Source organism: Anopheles coustani, chromosome 3 (assembly GCF_943734705.1).
Source record: "Anopheles coustani chromosome 3, idAnoCousDA_361_x.2, whole genome shotgun sequence".
Lineage (NCBI taxonomy): Eukaryota > Metazoa > Arthropoda > Insecta > Diptera > Culicidae > Anopheles > Anopheles coustani.
The window spans coordinates 61,415,100-61,432,367 of record NC_071288.1 but is presented as its reverse complement, the minus strand read 5'-3'; the positions used below and the strand labels follow the sequence as shown (position 1 = coordinate 61,432,367).

At 41.1% G+C, this 17,268-nt stretch overlaps 1 protein-coding gene across 1 annotated transcript in view; it reads right to left on the bottom strand.

Moving 5' to 3' along the window:
• LOC131270795 (uncharacterized) overlaps positions 1 to 17,268 on the bottom strand; it is a 65,413-nt gene that overhangs the window by 9,138 nt on the left and 39,007 nt on the right. Inside the window, exons 3-9 of the mRNA XM_058272478.1 lie at positions 13,199 to 13,324; positions 10,045 to 10,376; positions 7,592 to 7,760; positions 6,440 to 6,634; positions 6,004 to 6,070; positions 1,473 to 1,664; positions 73 to 604 (exon numbers count right to left, since the gene is read on the bottom strand). Coding sequence (XP_058128461.1) covers positions 73 to 604; positions 1,473 to 1,664; positions 6,004 to 6,070; positions 6,440 to 6,634; positions 7,592 to 7,760; positions 10,045 to 10,376; positions 13,199 to 13,324 — 1,613 coding nt within the window. The remainder of the gene's footprint in view (positions 1 to 72; positions 605 to 1,472; positions 1,665 to 6,003; positions 6,071 to 6,439; positions 6,635 to 7,591; positions 7,761 to 10,044; positions 10,377 to 13,198; positions 13,325 to 17,268) is intronic.

Sequence of the window (17,268 nt, the reverse complement as noted above, 5' to 3'; positions counted from 1 at the left end):
AGTTAAAACAAACTTTCTGTTGTTTACTGCAATTATTTCTGAGTGAAACCCCAAAACTAATCTCTAACTTACGCTTTTTTCACTCGTGGAGCTGTTTGGCTGTTGTATTGCTGCTGCTGCTGTTGTTGCTGCTGCTGCTGCTGCTGCTGCTGCTGCTGCTGCTGTTGTTGATGTTGTTGTTGTTGGTGATGCTGTTGTTGTTTATCGAGAGCAGATTTTTGCTGTTGCAGCTGTTGCTGCAGATCGTGGCTGACGATTTCATTGCTGCTCGTGTTGATCAGATAGTGATGGTGCGGCGTAGAAGTGGACACGTTGATAATGCTCTTCTGCCGGAATTGCACCTCCTGCACGCAGCTGGCGGGGAAGAAGCCGGTCTTGTTCGTGCCCCGCACGAAACCCTCCAGCAGGCCGCAATCGGTCGATCCGACCACCTCAATGACGTCGCCTGGCTGTATGTGGATGTGCCCGGACAGGCCAGCGTCGTAGCCCTCCATGCAGACGACGGTCGTGCTCGGATGGCCGATCGAGCAGGCCGCACTGTCGGAGTTCGTGCCAACACCGGACGAGTCGCTGATGATGTCGCTCGTGTCTCCCAGGCTCTTATCTGTGCGGTGCGGACAATGCGGAGACGCAATATTAGTTCCACCCAAAATCCTACCATTCAACGAGCGATTGAATACGACTGCCGAATTCAGAACCGATCCCATCGCCACAGGAAACGAGCCAACGGTTCATCCGCCGGCAAACTTCGAGAATACAGGGACGCGGCCCCATCGGCGCTGTTTGGACAGTATGTTTTTATTTGATGTTTATGTTTCCAAACGTTTGCGACCATGGGTTTCAGATGGATGCAAAAATGTGTGTTTATCATTCCTATGCATGGTATTTGTTATTTGTGTGTGGGTAGGCGACAATTTGCCAGAACGAAACATTTGGTTTGCAGGCAAAGGAACAAAATATCTATATGTATGTTTTTTTGTTTAGTAAAAAAGAGCAAGGTTTTAAGAGTAGTGTTGTACTGATAAGCAGCGGCGAACGAATTAACACGTTCGAAGTAGCCAGCACAGTATGTTTGAGGAGCCGAACGAAAAACGTCCTAGAAGTGTTGCTAGAAAAACAGATCCATCTAATATAGTTATAGTAGCAAAAAACAGTTCATGCAACATGGACAAACAGTAATGATAAAGTATAAATGCCGAAAAAGTAACGAACGAACGAACGAACGTACAAAAACGCGCAAAATAGAGAACATACACAGACGTAATTATTCGGTTACAGTTCCACTAGAGTTCGTCGATCGGCTTGCGGTCACCCGAAAGCGACCGGATCTTTTATTTTCTAAACCGTTCTCTCACCTGCCACCTGCTTTGGCAAACAACCGAACCAGTCTGGAAGTGAGTCTTTTTCTCTTCTGTTTCAATCTTTCAAAGGACTGGAAGAAAGGACGCTAACGTTCTACTGGGCTACGTTACCTGTTACGATGCTGATGTCATCCTCATGGCTACGGTGGCTGGAACCCTCCGACAGACTGGAGCTGGCGGAGCTGAACGGATGCTCGGACGGGCAGGGGGACGGTGGGCCACCGTAAATGCGCGATAGCGTCGATCCCCAGCCCAGCCCGGATCGACGCCGTGGGTTATACCGTGGCGGTCCACGGAACGGGACTGTGCGAGAAGAGGTTAAGTGGGTGATTTGGGTTTTGTTCCTTCTTGGTTGGAAAACCAACAAATGCATTGCACTAGTGAAGCTTCTTTCGCAGCCTCACGGGTCTCACTAGACCATCATCATGATTGTTTTGGCAGGAGTTTTGCAAAGTTTTGCTCTAGGATACAAGTTATGGTTGGCGAAGCAATTAGCACGCAAGTGCAAACGAAGCATTGTAGGATGGTTCACAAGATGAAAGCTTTGCTTTGGGTGAAAAATAACATAGAGCGCCAAAGTGACACTCACCAGGTAAGGACATGTGTAACGGGAAACAAATCCAGTGCTTTATGATGTGCAGCTCAAAAGTAAGATTCAATGTGATTCACGTACACATGACAGTGTAGTTACATTTAAACATACGCAGATTTTTTTTTTACAATAAGTTTCAGTTAACATCAACGTTTTTCCGTTTTTTTTCCATTTCGATAGTAGCTTTTCAAACCAGTTCCAGAGTAAGCTATTTTGAGGACTATCTCGAAAAGAATAGCATCCGTTGGCTTGTCATTACCATAATGCTTCAAGGACACTTAGATACTGTACAACATATTCCTGAGAGTTTGTATTCAGGACTCCTAAAAATTTAGAATTATATGTACCCGAGATTGTGTTTTTGGTTGTAAGATAGGGCAATTTTTGATTCTTTCGAGTCAAACACGTACCATTATATATTCAAGTAGCTCAATTTATACTAAAAACATAAAACTAAGTAGTTTAGAATAAAAACGGTAGTAGCATGTTTTGCAAAAGCACACATGACGACAAATATTCAAATCGAACTCGTTAACTTACAAAGCTTCAAATGATTCACTCTTTACAATATGGAGAATTAAATTTCAGAAATGGTGTATTTTAAGTAAAGAAAATAAGTAAGAAATGTTCAGATAGAGAGCTATTGCTTCAATGGTAAGTAAAAAACTTATGAAAAAATTTCTTGTTCTAGTAAACTGACGAACTGACAATTCAAGTCCAGCAAGCTTTCAATAGGTAAGCGTGAATTGATGCGGAAATGTAGTAAAGTAGTTTGTAGTAAAATATAAGTTGCAGATAACAGTACATGTTATGTCGTAATTGATGTTTTTTTGTTATTAAAATAATACGTTAGGCATTGTTTAATACAACACCGTATACAGTTAAACCCATAGAAGCCTCCATTAGAAAGTACACACCGTGGAACTAATTTGAAATGACGATAAATAGTTCACGGCGTGGCAATTTCAGTACTTCTTTGCTTTCATTCGAAGTTCGGATGGATGCTTGTTAATTTACGCCGGCTAACCAAACGCTAACGACCACACAATTTCGATGACAATCGCTGGGAACTACCCAAAGTCGGTAATTAAATCGATTATATGGCGCTGCTGCGGTCGGACCGATTGCGAATGGTTGAACGAAAGACGGCGCATGTGGCACCGATAGACTTTTGCACTACCAGGAGGTAAGCTTGCCGACTTGCATAGGGACACTAAAATGCTTTGATTTCAATCAGTATCGCGCAGCAGGGGAACTCATAAAGATACCATAGGCAACTCCCGGCTGTTCGTGGGATGTGTTTTTTCGGCTGCAAAAACCGATTCCATTTGACTGCAGCTTACTTTTCTCCGTTTTGCTAACGTGAGACAACGGGCTTGGTGAATAATGATACAGAAGCCAGCATTTTTCGCAGAAGGAAATTGATTCGATTTCGGCACGTGCTATGAGAGAACATGTTATTAAGTGTTATGTAACAGCGATTTGTCTGACATATGTTTTTGCTAGTCGCTTCGAAACAGTATCCCCTTCGCAACACTCCATCGCGTCGCATGATCGAAAAATGTTCTTTGGTAATTTTTACAAACGCTAAGCATTTTCGAAATATTGAACATTGCTACACAAATTTACAAAAGCTTAAGTTGAGAATTAAAGGGGTTCAACACCTTTACAAGTGGAAGATATGTGGCGTTAGCTTTGATAATGGCTTTCCCATCCCTCTTTGTACCACCAAGCAAGCACCGTATTCAAGTGCAGCTTACACACAAGCTGCCACTTGTAACGTCCAACATAATCATACTGTATGCATAGAGTGCTTAATCTGATCTACTGTGGGTGATAACGAAGAACAGACCATGGCGCAACTTCAGTCAACAAACCCGCGAGCTTGAACTACGCGTTGGTTTTAACTTAACCACACTAATCTGAGCGAAAACGGATCTGCTGCTTTACCTATCCTTGATCGAGCAGTGCGATGTACCACTGTGGCTCATTTGCATCGGAACCTGGGATATTTCGGAATAAATCCCACGCAAGATGGCGGCTGCGAACTGCGGTCGCGACAGACTGTTGACGAAAATTCTAAGTAGGTGCCAGTCCGGCGTCGAAGGTCACGTAGCTCAGGTGGGAGGAAGCTCAGGCTCACCCGGCAGTGTATGTGCATACCACGAGCGTTGTGTATTCAGTTTCCCCTCAGAGCGCAACACAGCAATACCAATCCCAGCAGAGTGCAAAGGTGTTGATGTTAATGTATTAACCATCAGTGGATGTTAGAATGAGGTGACATTGGGCGGTTTTATTTTTGGTCTTCATCTTCTCGCTGAACATTGCTATACCCACTAGGTCATGGAGTTGAATAATTTGTAATGTGATCATTCCATACACGGATCGGTTTCACGAGTAACGACACACATCTTGATTACGCCCATCTTGAGCAGCACTGTTGGCATTATTTCACCACCATCACCATCAAAACAGGGTGGAGCACCCTAAATTTTGTGGAATAATTACTCATCTTGATGCGTCATCGGTTGAGGATGTGCATACGAAACCATCAACACATCATGGTACTGTGGTAGGAGAGCGGCTGGGGACTAAAAAATAGACATTGATATCCAGGTCAGCTCGTGGCAAGTATATGCTATGTAGCTGTCACTTAAAATGGTTCAAATAAGCGGGATATTAAAAAATATTAAAATATGCTAGAACATATTGTACTCAACAGAGAATTAGAGAATTCAATTAACAAAGATTAAATTACCCCGAAGCCAAATATGTATATTTTTTTTTAATATTCCGAAGACGCATGATTCGAGACAACTAAACACATATGTTTCCCAAATCTTGCCAACAAGACACATGAGAAATAAATCTTATCTATTGTGTTCAAAACACAACATATTGTGTTTTACTGCTGCTGTAACATAGAAGATCACTTGATAGATCCGTACATTATAAAGATAAATAAAAAGAGCGTGAACCAAAAAAAGTCTCTAGCAAGTAAGACACTGTAGATAAAAGAGCAAGATATATTAAAGATCTCAATAAGGGATGGAGAAGAATAAACAAATTTAAAATAAATTTAACAGTATCATTACGAACAATGAAATGTATGGGTACTGAACAAAATGTTACGCTGTATTTACCTTGTAAGTGCTTCGTTGCATAGCTTGTTTAAATGCCACACAATTTGCATATTGCTTCATAGTTTGTGGAAATCATATTCTCAACAAAAAAAATTAACACTCTATAACATAAACATGAGAGAACGACAAACAGCGAACACATAGAAAAGATGCATTCATAGAAGATGAAAGGGTGCGCACTACTTCTCGAATGTTGCTATAGTTTGATGAGTATGACTAGCGAAACAATGCATCGTTTGCAAACGAAAAGAGAATACAAGTATGCGCAATGATGGCTAGAAAAACTATATAAAAAGTATTTCTACAAATCAGAGTATTGCTGGAATGTCAATAAATGGTCGATGGGTTGGTCGATGCTGAGAATTATAATATTCTAACCATTTACAAATGAATTTTAAATATGATAAATAGGTAAGTCATTCATTAACATTCCTTCCTAAAGTTAACGTAAGTAGGTGGCATTGTAAGTCATTACATAACTGACCCGAAAAGATGGAGCGAATATGAATAAAAACAGGAACAATCATGATGATAGACTATGATGTTGATGAGGGCGAAGAACGACGAGCAGAACATGAAACTAGTACTCATACAAAGTGAAAAGAAGAGTAGTAAGAGAAATCAAACATAACAACACGAGACTAGTGTAATGTAAAGAATTGATAGTGGCCGCGCGCAGAACATGAATAAAACGGTGTGAGGTGTGCATTTGTTTAAAATGTTGTTTTATGAAGTAGGCAGATACCACTGTTATACGTTGTACAATGCCTTTTGCGAGCCGAGGAACTCTAACGTGTGCCTTTTTAAAAGTCAGAGCTTTTTGTTTGGGTTTTAATGCCCACAGCCAATGCGTTGCATTTCTTTATTCTTACTACTTCTTTTCGGTTGAATTATTTGTTCTACTTACCAATATCCTCGCTCTTGTAATTTTGTATCATCTCAGCCAGTTCTAGATTGCCGGCAATCACAGCAACCTGCGTACAAGTAGCGAAATTCGAGCAGGAAACAAAAGAAAAAATCATTAATAAAATAGAGTAGTTATAGAACATAAAACTCGTAATTATAAAATTATGTATTAAATTAAAAAAATCCTCTAGAGGGACACAAAATACATCGCAAAGAAACAAAACTAAAAACAAAAACAAACATTCAATATGTACACTAAACTGTTAAAAATGTTTAAGGATTTTCTACGATTGCATATAGTTTCTACGGTAAGTGATAAATTTTTTTTTTTTGCATAATTTGTGCTTTTTTGTACTTTATCTACGAGAAATGAATACGATCAATAAGAAATAATCGAAAACAAACACAGAAACAAAAATTTGTATATGATAGTATACCTGGTACGGTGTCTGGTTGGCATAGTTTAGTGCGCCTCGGTTGGCACCACGAAAGAGTAGCATTCTAGCGCAAGCCTCCTGATTGTTAACAGCGCAAACATGCAGCGGCGTGTTGCCGGAAGCGTTCTGACCATCCATATCCGCACCGTAGAACAGTAAATGTTCTAAATGATGTACTAACCCGTTCCGACAAGCCTACACTCACCGCAAACGCACGCACGCACACGCGTTGTTGTCATAAGGTTCAGTCGGGTCAGTGGTTGAGGGAAGGGAATGTCGAGAACCATCCAGGATCAAGGGATAGTTGTCCAGGGTCAAATGAACGAGGAGGGGTGTCGTGTGTTCGTTGTGTGGATAGTGATAGTAATCCCAGTAATGATAGTTTAAGTAGAACCAAGGATGGAATTTTTCGTGGATTATTTAGTTATGCAGAGTCCACAGTTTATTCCGAAACGAATCGAAGTATTAGTGTAAAAGGTGAAGTATGTTTTAAGTATAGTGGAGCATGTTCGTAGATATGAGTAGAATGTGAAGTAGAGCGAAAAGGAGAGAAGAAAAGAAAAAAGAGTATCATTAGAAACACGAAGAATAAAAACGTCTCATTTGCGAAAAATTTTGATGCGACACATTGTTGTTAAGAAACTAGTTTGAAAATCAAGTGAGCCTAGGCACTCTTTTTTCTTAGAAAGGGGGAAGTTACACCAAAAATATTGAAAGGTTTCAATGTAAATTACTATAATATTTCCTCGTATAATTTGACTAACCAACATATTGTATCTACTACACTTCTTCACGATATTATTTTTGATCCAACATATTGTATCTACTACACTTCTTCACGATATTATTCGACGCTGGTGAGGGTAATGAAAAAGCTACTTTAGTTTATTCTGTTTAATCCCCCATTTGTGCTACTGCAATCATCCTCGTTCAAGATGAGTCGCATCACCTGCGGTTTCATGACCTCGATGATTCATCCATATTACATCGCCCAATACCCAATCACCAGCACAAACAACAGAAGAAAGATACTACGAGGATAAACTACAATGCAAAACGCAAACAACGTCCATCGTCCCGTGGACCGTTGGATTCGTAATGTTGATTTATGAGCGGGTTTTGCTCTTCCACTCGATGCAACACTAGCCGTACCTGGTGTACTTCCTGCCATCCTTGGCTATCCTGGATGCCGAGCGTGGCATGATCATGCAGGAGAACTTCGCTGATTTTGGGGTCTGTTTTTCGCGTGACAGATAAATACACTGGCGTCAAACCTTTTGTATCCCGGTAGTTGGGAGATGCTCCAAGCTCCAAAAGAGTGCTAAAAAGAGGGGAAAGATGTATTAAATGTTTTAATTTTCATTTATGTTATACTAGTAGTATGTGTTTTGTGTATTTGTAAATTGTACACAGAACCGGTCTTAAAAAACAGTAATTATTCAACTAAACATAAGTCATTCGAAGGATATCTACAGAAAGAATTGTAAAGAGAGTGTCACCTATTGTAAAGAGAGAGTGGAACAGATCACTAGGATTAGGTGTGGGTAGAGAAAGATTTATTCAATATTGTAACTGTTCATTGATCGATTCATGGTGGTTGAGTACCGGTGGTAGAATGATTTAATTGAACCTCCTTGAATGATTCGCATCCTACGGAAGGGCAAGCATATACCCAATCGCCAGAAGAAGCGGAATCATTTATCCCATAGAAAACTTATTAATGCACATACATCTTCCGTACATCCGCCGCACACAAGCCGGAATATTCCACATCTCAGTGCGACAATCATGCAGAATGAACGATCCTTTGGAAAAATGTATAGCGCGCAAATGCAGGCGTAATAGTGGCTTAACTTGTTAAGCATTAACTACACGATCCTTAAAAAGTGCCAAAGAAAGCCGCTGAAAACGCATCTAGCTAGTTGATATGATCAGCGCTATGAATAGTCGAACAACGGGATTTGACCGTTCTACTGACCACAATAGAAAGCAACTGGTTGGACAAAGACTGTTTAAATCCAGAACGCTTAAAGTTGCTTAGATCTCGAGTGTAATGGCCTCAATCAACGCAGTGAAGATCAAACTAAAAAACATCTTGTAGATTAAACAACACGACAAGCGCGACCTGGACAGCGAACATGGATCATTTGGTACCCTAAATGGTATGGGCCAGTTTTTGCTGCTATTCGTGCGTGTCGAACTGCCGCTCGAGTTGGTTGATTATCAGCAAAATCTCTGCCACCGTCTGAGAAGCAAACGTTCTTGAACATGGATAGAAAATATGGCACAACAATTTGATGCTGGTGGGTTGGTTAAGAACTAGGCATACCAAACCGACTTGATGGTCGAAGAAGCAGACGAAAAGTAGCAACTAAAGTGCGATGAACTTGTAAACGAATCAATCGCACCATCTAAGAGCCCGCTCGTGCATTAAGGACCGGATGGGAAATAATGCAATATCGAGGAGCAAAACGAAAAATCGATTGGCCCCCTTCGCCTGATGTTCTATCGATTCTAGCAAACGCCCTATTTGGTGGTTATTTAATTTTCGACAAATTTTTTGTCGGATCCACGATAACCGAGCGGTATCGCTGGTTAGAAAATCGGACCACGAGCGCTGAGTGCCTCGACGGTGTGGGTTCGAATCGCAGTCGAGACCTGAGCCTGCCTTGTAACAGAGGCCTGACTATCGATGGACAAATGGAATAAGTCTAATAAACCCCTAACAGGGTAGGCGTTACGCCAAGTAAGAAGCAGTTAAATTTCGAGAATAAAAAATAAACTCTACGTAGTGGAAGCCCTCGATTGACGGGCACAAAATCCATCATCTACGATCCAGGAAAAGCGCATAAGATTAATCGTTCCCTTTTGCTTCCTGTGGATGCGAACAATATAGCTACATATTTTCACTCAAACAGAAATATTTTACCGGTTGCCCGATTACACGCCGCCGCCCTCTGGGTGGTATTGGATTGAATTGTGCTACAGAACACCGGCCACATTTCCGTTATCGTTAAGTGGTTTATCCTTCGGGGAGTAAAATCTAGGCTAGACCATGGGTTTGGCATCGAAATGCGGCATGCCATAACGGGTGCCGTTCGAATTAAAGGCCGTTTTTAGAAGCCCGCTTAAATCTGTGGTTTGTATTTTTGGACCACCGAGGAATACCCACCGATCGTTTGCGTGGATGCGGAGCTTTTAATTCAGCGCTAACAATAAATAAAATTATTATTTAAAGAAGCAGCTTTTAGGTTCTTTGCGTGGATTTTTAATATGCTACGCACTCGCCACGGCGGCGTGCAAGCTGTTGAGCTAAGTTTGCGGAGGAGTGACGAAGAATTCCGTTTGCCAAGACGGATAAAGTTTTGCATGAGACACCTGCGCGTTCGCACAGGACGGTCCCGAATCGTGTGTCTTATTGAATCGTCAATGAACGTGACTGGCCACTTCTTTGTCCGTCGCTGACACCTTCGAATGGCGACCCGTAGTCGAACCGGTCGGCGTAGGTGCCACTCGGCCCCCGTCCGTGTGCCCGAGAAGGAAACAGTGGGAAATTAAGACAACTGAAGATATTGTCACGGTCGACGTGGAACACGTATGCTTACCTGACCGCTTCCAGGCTGTCACGCTCAACCGCTCGATGCAGGGCCGTGGCGCCGTCGCGCGTCCGATAGTCGAGCAGCGCGCCACCGTTAACGAGCGCTATTAGCAGTTTGTTCGGCTTTTTCGCACCGGTCGCGATGGTGAGCGGCGTTTCGCCCGTTTCCTGGCAGTGGAAATTCGGGTCCAATCCTTTGGCACACATCTTGGCGATCTTTTCCACCTGCCCGCTGTTGATGCACTCGATGAAGCGGCGCAGGTTGGCTCGGGTGTGCAGCGCCTTCAGCTGGCGCTCGTCCAGGTTGAGCATCTTGTACACCCGCCGTTTGTATTTCAGCTGCAAGTGGAGTGATGGAAGCGGTGGATGTGAGAATAATTAAATTAATTAATAAAGCTAGATGGATATGATTTATGTGTTTCACTAGAAACGGTCCGCATGAAATCAGAGCTTTGGAAATCAAGGAAATATGAACTTTTGCTGCTTGATCAAGTTCCTTTGGCAACATGTAGTGTGGGTTGTTTAATTTACTTTTACTAATTTTAATTAATTACCTCAGAATGTTTTGTAACTAATTTAAACAAAAAATCTATGCATGAAATAAGGTTTTAGGGCCTTGAAAATTATTACTGAAGACTCATCTAAAATTGTTGGCAATATACATAGATTACAGCAGAAAACTTTTAGAAGTAACCTATTATGACGTTATAGCCACAAACTTAAGTGGCTTAACCGATACATTCTGACTTAAGTGATTTGATTGTTATATTGTTCTTAAACTTAGTTATTCTTTTAATGAAGTGCTCCCATGGTCCACAAATATCCACGTTCTCAAGTACATAAATTGAATCAGTGATTATTGTCTCTCCGACTTTTTATTTACCCAGTTCTAACATTGTAGGTTTGTAAAAAAAAAGTTTTTCTTTCATTAATTCATCCTGTTCTATATCTAAGTGTTCCATATGCTCATAGAGAACTTTAAATATGTGCTGAAGAGACCATTGTTATTTACCAACATTAAATTGTGTGAGACGCCAAATAAGGAGTTTTTTTTGCATTAATAAAAAGGGTTTATTTTTTTCGCACAAAATCATGCGCTCTGCTTCATAAATGCAAGCTCAACAATTTCTAAAAGATACGTTAAAATTTATACAAACGTGTTTCGTTTACTTTAAAAAAAAAAACAGTAGCGATGCTTTTTCAATGTATTTCGCTCATAAAAAAAAACGTACGCTGTCTGAAGAGACTCTTCACTTCTATTGTTGCACGGGAAGAAAAATACACTCTTTAGAATTGTATCGTACGTGACAAAAGAATGAAAGGATTCAACCCTGAACCATCATCAGATCGTTAAACACACATCAAGGATTACCAATGGGATAGAAAATGGTTGCAGTGAAATATAAAAAAAAACAGGGAACCACATACGTCACGTATGAGTATTTAAAAATGGGAATTGTACACATCATCACATGTAGAACATGCACAGCATATGTGGAAACATTGAAAAAAAACCGCTTCGTACATATTTATTTGAGCGTAAACATAAACAAAGAAATTGAGAGTAACTGTTGTTTTATGATGGCTTTGGATCTCTAATGTTGCATCGTTAGCTAAAGATGTCTCATGCACTCGTTTACGCTTTCTTAACGATGGATGAATGAAGATCGCCGATTCGCGCACACTGATATGAGATAATGTGGCGAAACGTCGATGCTCTACCGACGGGCGAGAGATTACTCTCGGATGTTGCCATTATACTTTCCACCTACGCTGCTAGGCAATTCGACTATTCGAAGGGCGCCAAGGCAAGAAAAAGTGCAGCGAAAGGTATAGCAGGAACATTTATGTTGATCTAACATGCACAACAATAAATTACATGCTTCGCATGCTCGCAGTCACGCTGCTCCGTAACTAAACAGTTTGTCGACCGTGGCGTGGTCCCGGCACGAATGGGCCGTCATTTGACGAGATGCGTGCGAGCATATGTAAATTACGGTTATTGACTTGTCCCGCGCGTCTTCCGAGCTCACTGAACCGTGAACCCGAAGACCCGATGGACCGAAGAACCGTCTCCGAGCGCGTCGGGTGGATCAGTTTCGGCTCTACGCCCCACGTCGAGGCAGGAGGCTCCGTCGCGGTGGAGACGGCGAACTCGCGGCCCTTCAATGACCAGCCTACAAGCCCATTGTTCAGCGGCTCTCAAGACAGAGAATCTTTCAAGACGATTGATATTCCGGTACGCGTGTGTGCTGCGACGAGTTGAAACACCCGGAAACAGTCGCTTAAGCTAATCAGTCAAAAATGCACACCATGAAGGGTTGAAGATTGTGTATGTTGCTATGGTTGTTTGCCAGTGTTTAGATGAAGAGAAATATTTATTATTTATCGATCTTAGACGAATCAACAATAAGATGCATTCCATGAAATTGGGGAACCGAAAACTAAAACAATTGTTGAAGTTGAATTGTGCACGAAAAAAGGAATATTGAGAATGCGGAATTGCGTACAATCTAACTTTGAAATTATTTTGTAAAATTAATTACGATAAAACCGCGATAAAACCGCGACATAACCGCGACATAACCGCTTAGCGAGATGTTTTATTGTTATTATTTGAATTAATGATAGTATTTTTGCGAAACGCAATACATATCTTAATAGTTTAAGTAAAACAGTAAAGATGCGTTTGCATTCTCGATGGTAACAAACCATTGATCCTTTTTGGCTAGTTACACACACTCAAAATTAATTACGGAAATATATGGTTGGCAAAACATTTAAACTCACAGTATTTACATAAAAGGTAGCAAAGAGTTTCGTTAACGCGTTTTATAAATAAAAATTTACCGAAATCATTGTTACAATCACAGCATGACCAAACATTTTCTTTTGTTTTAGCACTAAAAATCTAAACTTTTCGTTTGCATACGTAGAAAGATACTAAGTTTTTTTAATATTTTGTTTAAATTCGAATTCACTCCTCATCGTCCTTGTTTCTTAAAGACGCAAAACCTAGTCGAGATGATGATTAAACTAAGATCATTGATCATTTTCCTAATAGTTTGTGATAACATAAGAAAACAAAAAACATAAAATTTTTACGAAATGATACAACAAATACAATGTTTACACTCATGGCAGCAGGACGCGATACTTACCTCCAAATAACCGACTGGTCCATTAAATGGATAATCTCCTAATCGTCGTTCTTCGTCAAGAAATTTGCCTGCCTTGCCGTTCGATGGCGGGGAGAATAAACCATAGTTGAAACTTTCCTTCAGTTCCTGCAATGAAGAAGAAAAGAAATAAGTCAAGAAATAGTTGAATGCTTGAAATAAGAATAAATTATTGATGAAAGCCCAACGCTTTAGCCCACATGTGAAGGTAACAGTTTAATTTATTTTAGGCAGATTGAAAATCGATACGACCATCACGAACAAATGAAGCAACTCTAATTACAGTTCCAAAAACCTGCATCTTAGGGAGCGGAGCTCTTACGAAACGCAACGAAGGAGTAAAATGTCCTTCGAACCAAGCAAATCTCAAAGAAACCGACGGTAGGTAATGCTCGATCGGGACATTTCTGCTGGTTTGCTTGGTATGTGGTGCTGCTAAAAAATCAATCCCCAGCCCTGGCCCTTCGTTTTTACCCACGGCCACACGTTCCACTTGATTTACGACCACAGTGGATTCGTCTTGACGCATAAGGGTCCCGCCAGCATCAGAAACATTGTCCTGGAACGAAGGAGACGGCTATGTTGTTGAATGAGTGTTTGTGTGTTCTTGTGTGTGAGTGTGGAGTAGCATCAGCAGCATAGTCAAGTGTGTCTCAGTGCATGACAGTAAAAATATCGACCCATCAACTCCAGGGCTGCTGGGCCTAATGTGGCATTCGGGCGTTCGTCTTCCGTCCTACGTTCCATAAACCCAACTCCTTAGCTGGCGAGATACCAGGCGCCCCCCAGCTAGAGGCAGCCGCACCCGAGCATGTGCGCAGTATGATTGCATTAAATTCAAATTATCCAACTGACTGCATCATCGTCAACATCATGAGCCGGGGCTACATTTTCCATCAGCGCGACCGGCACCGGGAACATGTTTGGCGTATCTGCCAGGCGGAAACGCAAAGTTTGTCACTAATTTAGCATCATCGTCAAAAGTCGTCACGAGAACGAATCATTCGAAGAGCCCTGGGCAAACACCAGGGCAGACGAAACTCGGTGAATTCTGTCTAATTTGATTGCTTCCGGGTATTTTTGATTGCGCAAAAACCATTTCCGTATATTTATTTTTTTCTTTGGAAATGTGTGGCAATATTTAAACTGATGCTTGGTGGTGATAAAAAAAATTGATTGTTTAGAATACATGCTGAACTCTTATAATGCATTGTCGCAAAATAGATGCTCATCGAAACTTCATACACAACTATTTTTTTCTTTACACCTTATAGATAGTAAAAGTCCTCTCGTACAGGGGAGGGTCCGGAGTCGGTTGGGATTCGAACCCACGCCGTCGCGGCGGTGAGCCCCAACGCACGTGGGCCGATTTTCGTATAGTATAGGTCTATCGTAAAAGTATGAAATGTATAAATAATGCTGCTGACACATCGATTCGGATAAACTTAGTAGATATTAGATGATAGTGGCATTATGCGGATTCACAAACATAGCCTAGCATTTATAGAAACAAAAATCAACAAAACCCGATGCAAATAGTTTCTATTTGTTTGAGGATAATTGAGTTTCTAATGTTATGGGGCGTATCGCTACACGGCTCAACCGCAACGATTGGGAAGTTTTCCGCACTATTGTCCTATTATAATGCATTCGGATTCATTTACGGATCGTTCTGCAAAATCCTCGCTCTCGAAATTCGGTGCAGCATAAGAAAGACCGATGACAATAGGTTAGTCTGCGCCAAGGACTATGCCAACGCTTAGGCAAACCACACAAAAAAAAAACTGGCAGTTTTCGTCGAGGCATGGTTTTTTATATGCCGGTCACGTTCATCTTACCAGCGTGAGGTGCATTTTTGTTTCGGTGCACCGCAAAGTCCAGTAAAGTCGCCGTTGCCGGTCGGATGGCGCTACCCGGTATAGCATCATCGCCTTCAACACCTTCCCGCCGGATAGCAAGGTGTTTTTCGTTATGCAATGCCGTTTCGGGCAAAAGTTGGCCAGAAAACAATATCTTTTCACTGCATTTACCGTAATCAAAAGTGGACGAAGCAAGCCAGCATAACATGGGAAGCTCGATGGAACTTCTTTTTCCTTAGTTATTAGGGGTTTTGTTAAAACGTGCAAATGTGCCAACATGGGACACCAGATCAGTGTACTTGAAAATTTTAATAAGTAAGTGAGGTGGGGATGTTTTATATGGGCGTACAACTAAAAACATTTGAAAGAAGCAAACAAGAGCTAGGCGTTGCCCACCGGAAGCGTAACACCCTTGCGTAACTTTGGACCGGGCCCGGTTTGACCCAGAAACCTTCACCGTTCATCGCCGCTATTCGCACCTCGCCGGAATAGATTTAATTAAAATGTATGAGTAATCTGTCGTGAAAAAGGCCTTAATAAATTAAAATGATTCATCAGTTTCGACCATGTTGACGTTTAACAGATAATAAACAGTGTGATACATAACAAGTTAAGTTGCTAGTATGAAACAGAAAGGAAAATGTATTTTAAAACAAAAGCAAGCTTGAAAGAGAACGTTTCAAAGTAGTGCTCGGAACACTAAAATCTGTTTTGATAACAATGCGCGATGTTATGTTTGATTTGGTTAGTGGTAGTGGAGATTAAAAACCAACTAATACACCGTTTTCGAGCCCAGGTAAGCATTATCCACCTGCATCTATATCACAGTACAACCGTAAGTAAACTTTTGACGTCCAACTAAAATGCTGTTGGCTATCTGTGAATTGCCCAAACGTAAATGAATATAGTTCAACGAAACATTTCATACCTCCAAACTGATACGTTTACAAAATAAAGGTTTGACTTCGTATTGTTGCTTTTGTAACATTATAAGAATATCATACTTTCATTTGTAAAGACCATTAGAATAAAAATAAACATAATTTATAATTCAGACACATTAATATTTTATGATAAACTGTATAATGCGTAAAAATAAAATTTCGATCTACGTTGAAAGTCGTTTTACAGTCGTTGTGAGTTTTCGTGAATTTCGGGGCAATGTAAAAGTGCATTGACATCGAGGATGTCCAATGTTTAGTTGCGGTTGAATAGTGCACAGATGCAGTTGAACAATGTTTTAATGGGCTCGAAAATGTTGTATATGAAAACACCAGAGAATTGAGATATTTAATACTTATTTAATAGTTATATTCTATACACACATGACACTCAATTTTTTTTGTCGATTTTATCGATAGCGGTTAACGAACATCCGTGAACGACAGAAGTAGAATGGAATAGAAATATGAACTACCTGTGCATATATCTTGATAAATATTAAAATAGATACCACATCTAAGTATATATAATGTTTTAAAAGTTTGTTAAGGATATGACAAGAAATATAAATCGATACCTTAATAACGGCAGTGAGGCAGTGAATGAAAACCAAAACCACCGAATGCGAAATTGATTGACTAAGGTCTATAAACGTCAATCAAGACATCAAACGCCAAATCTCTGGGTTGGGCAAAAACATCCATCGATTCGCCTTGAACACAAACAAAGCCCTTCCCATATCAGCCCTTAAAGTAGTATGTTAATTGTAGAAGCACGAAAAACATCGAGCTACATGTGAAATAAAAGCATTCCAGCACGGGAGCAAACAGCCTACTTAAAATGTCCTTCCTGAACTAGAAATACCAATTGCGGGGGCACGACCTAAATGGTATCACATACGCTCATAGGATTGAAATTGGCTTGCCGTGCGCTTTGGCTTGAGGCTTGCCAGGCCCACTTTAATTGTTGCTGTACCATCAGTTCGGCACTCGTGATGCTACCAATCTGCAAACTGGGAGGCGTTGGCACCGATGGTCTTCGGGGTTGTGTTGGAGGCTGCTCTTCTTGAAGCTCACGTCCGTCCGTGTATAATGGGCAGAACTGTGCGAAAGTTTAATTTCGAGCTCGATTCGAACTGTGCACAATGTTCCGAATCACTTTGAATCGATACGGCAAAAGCGGATGCTTGATGGGCTGCGCAGTTGGATTCGCTCCTGTGATCGCTGGAATGCGAAGCGACTCGGACCGGGA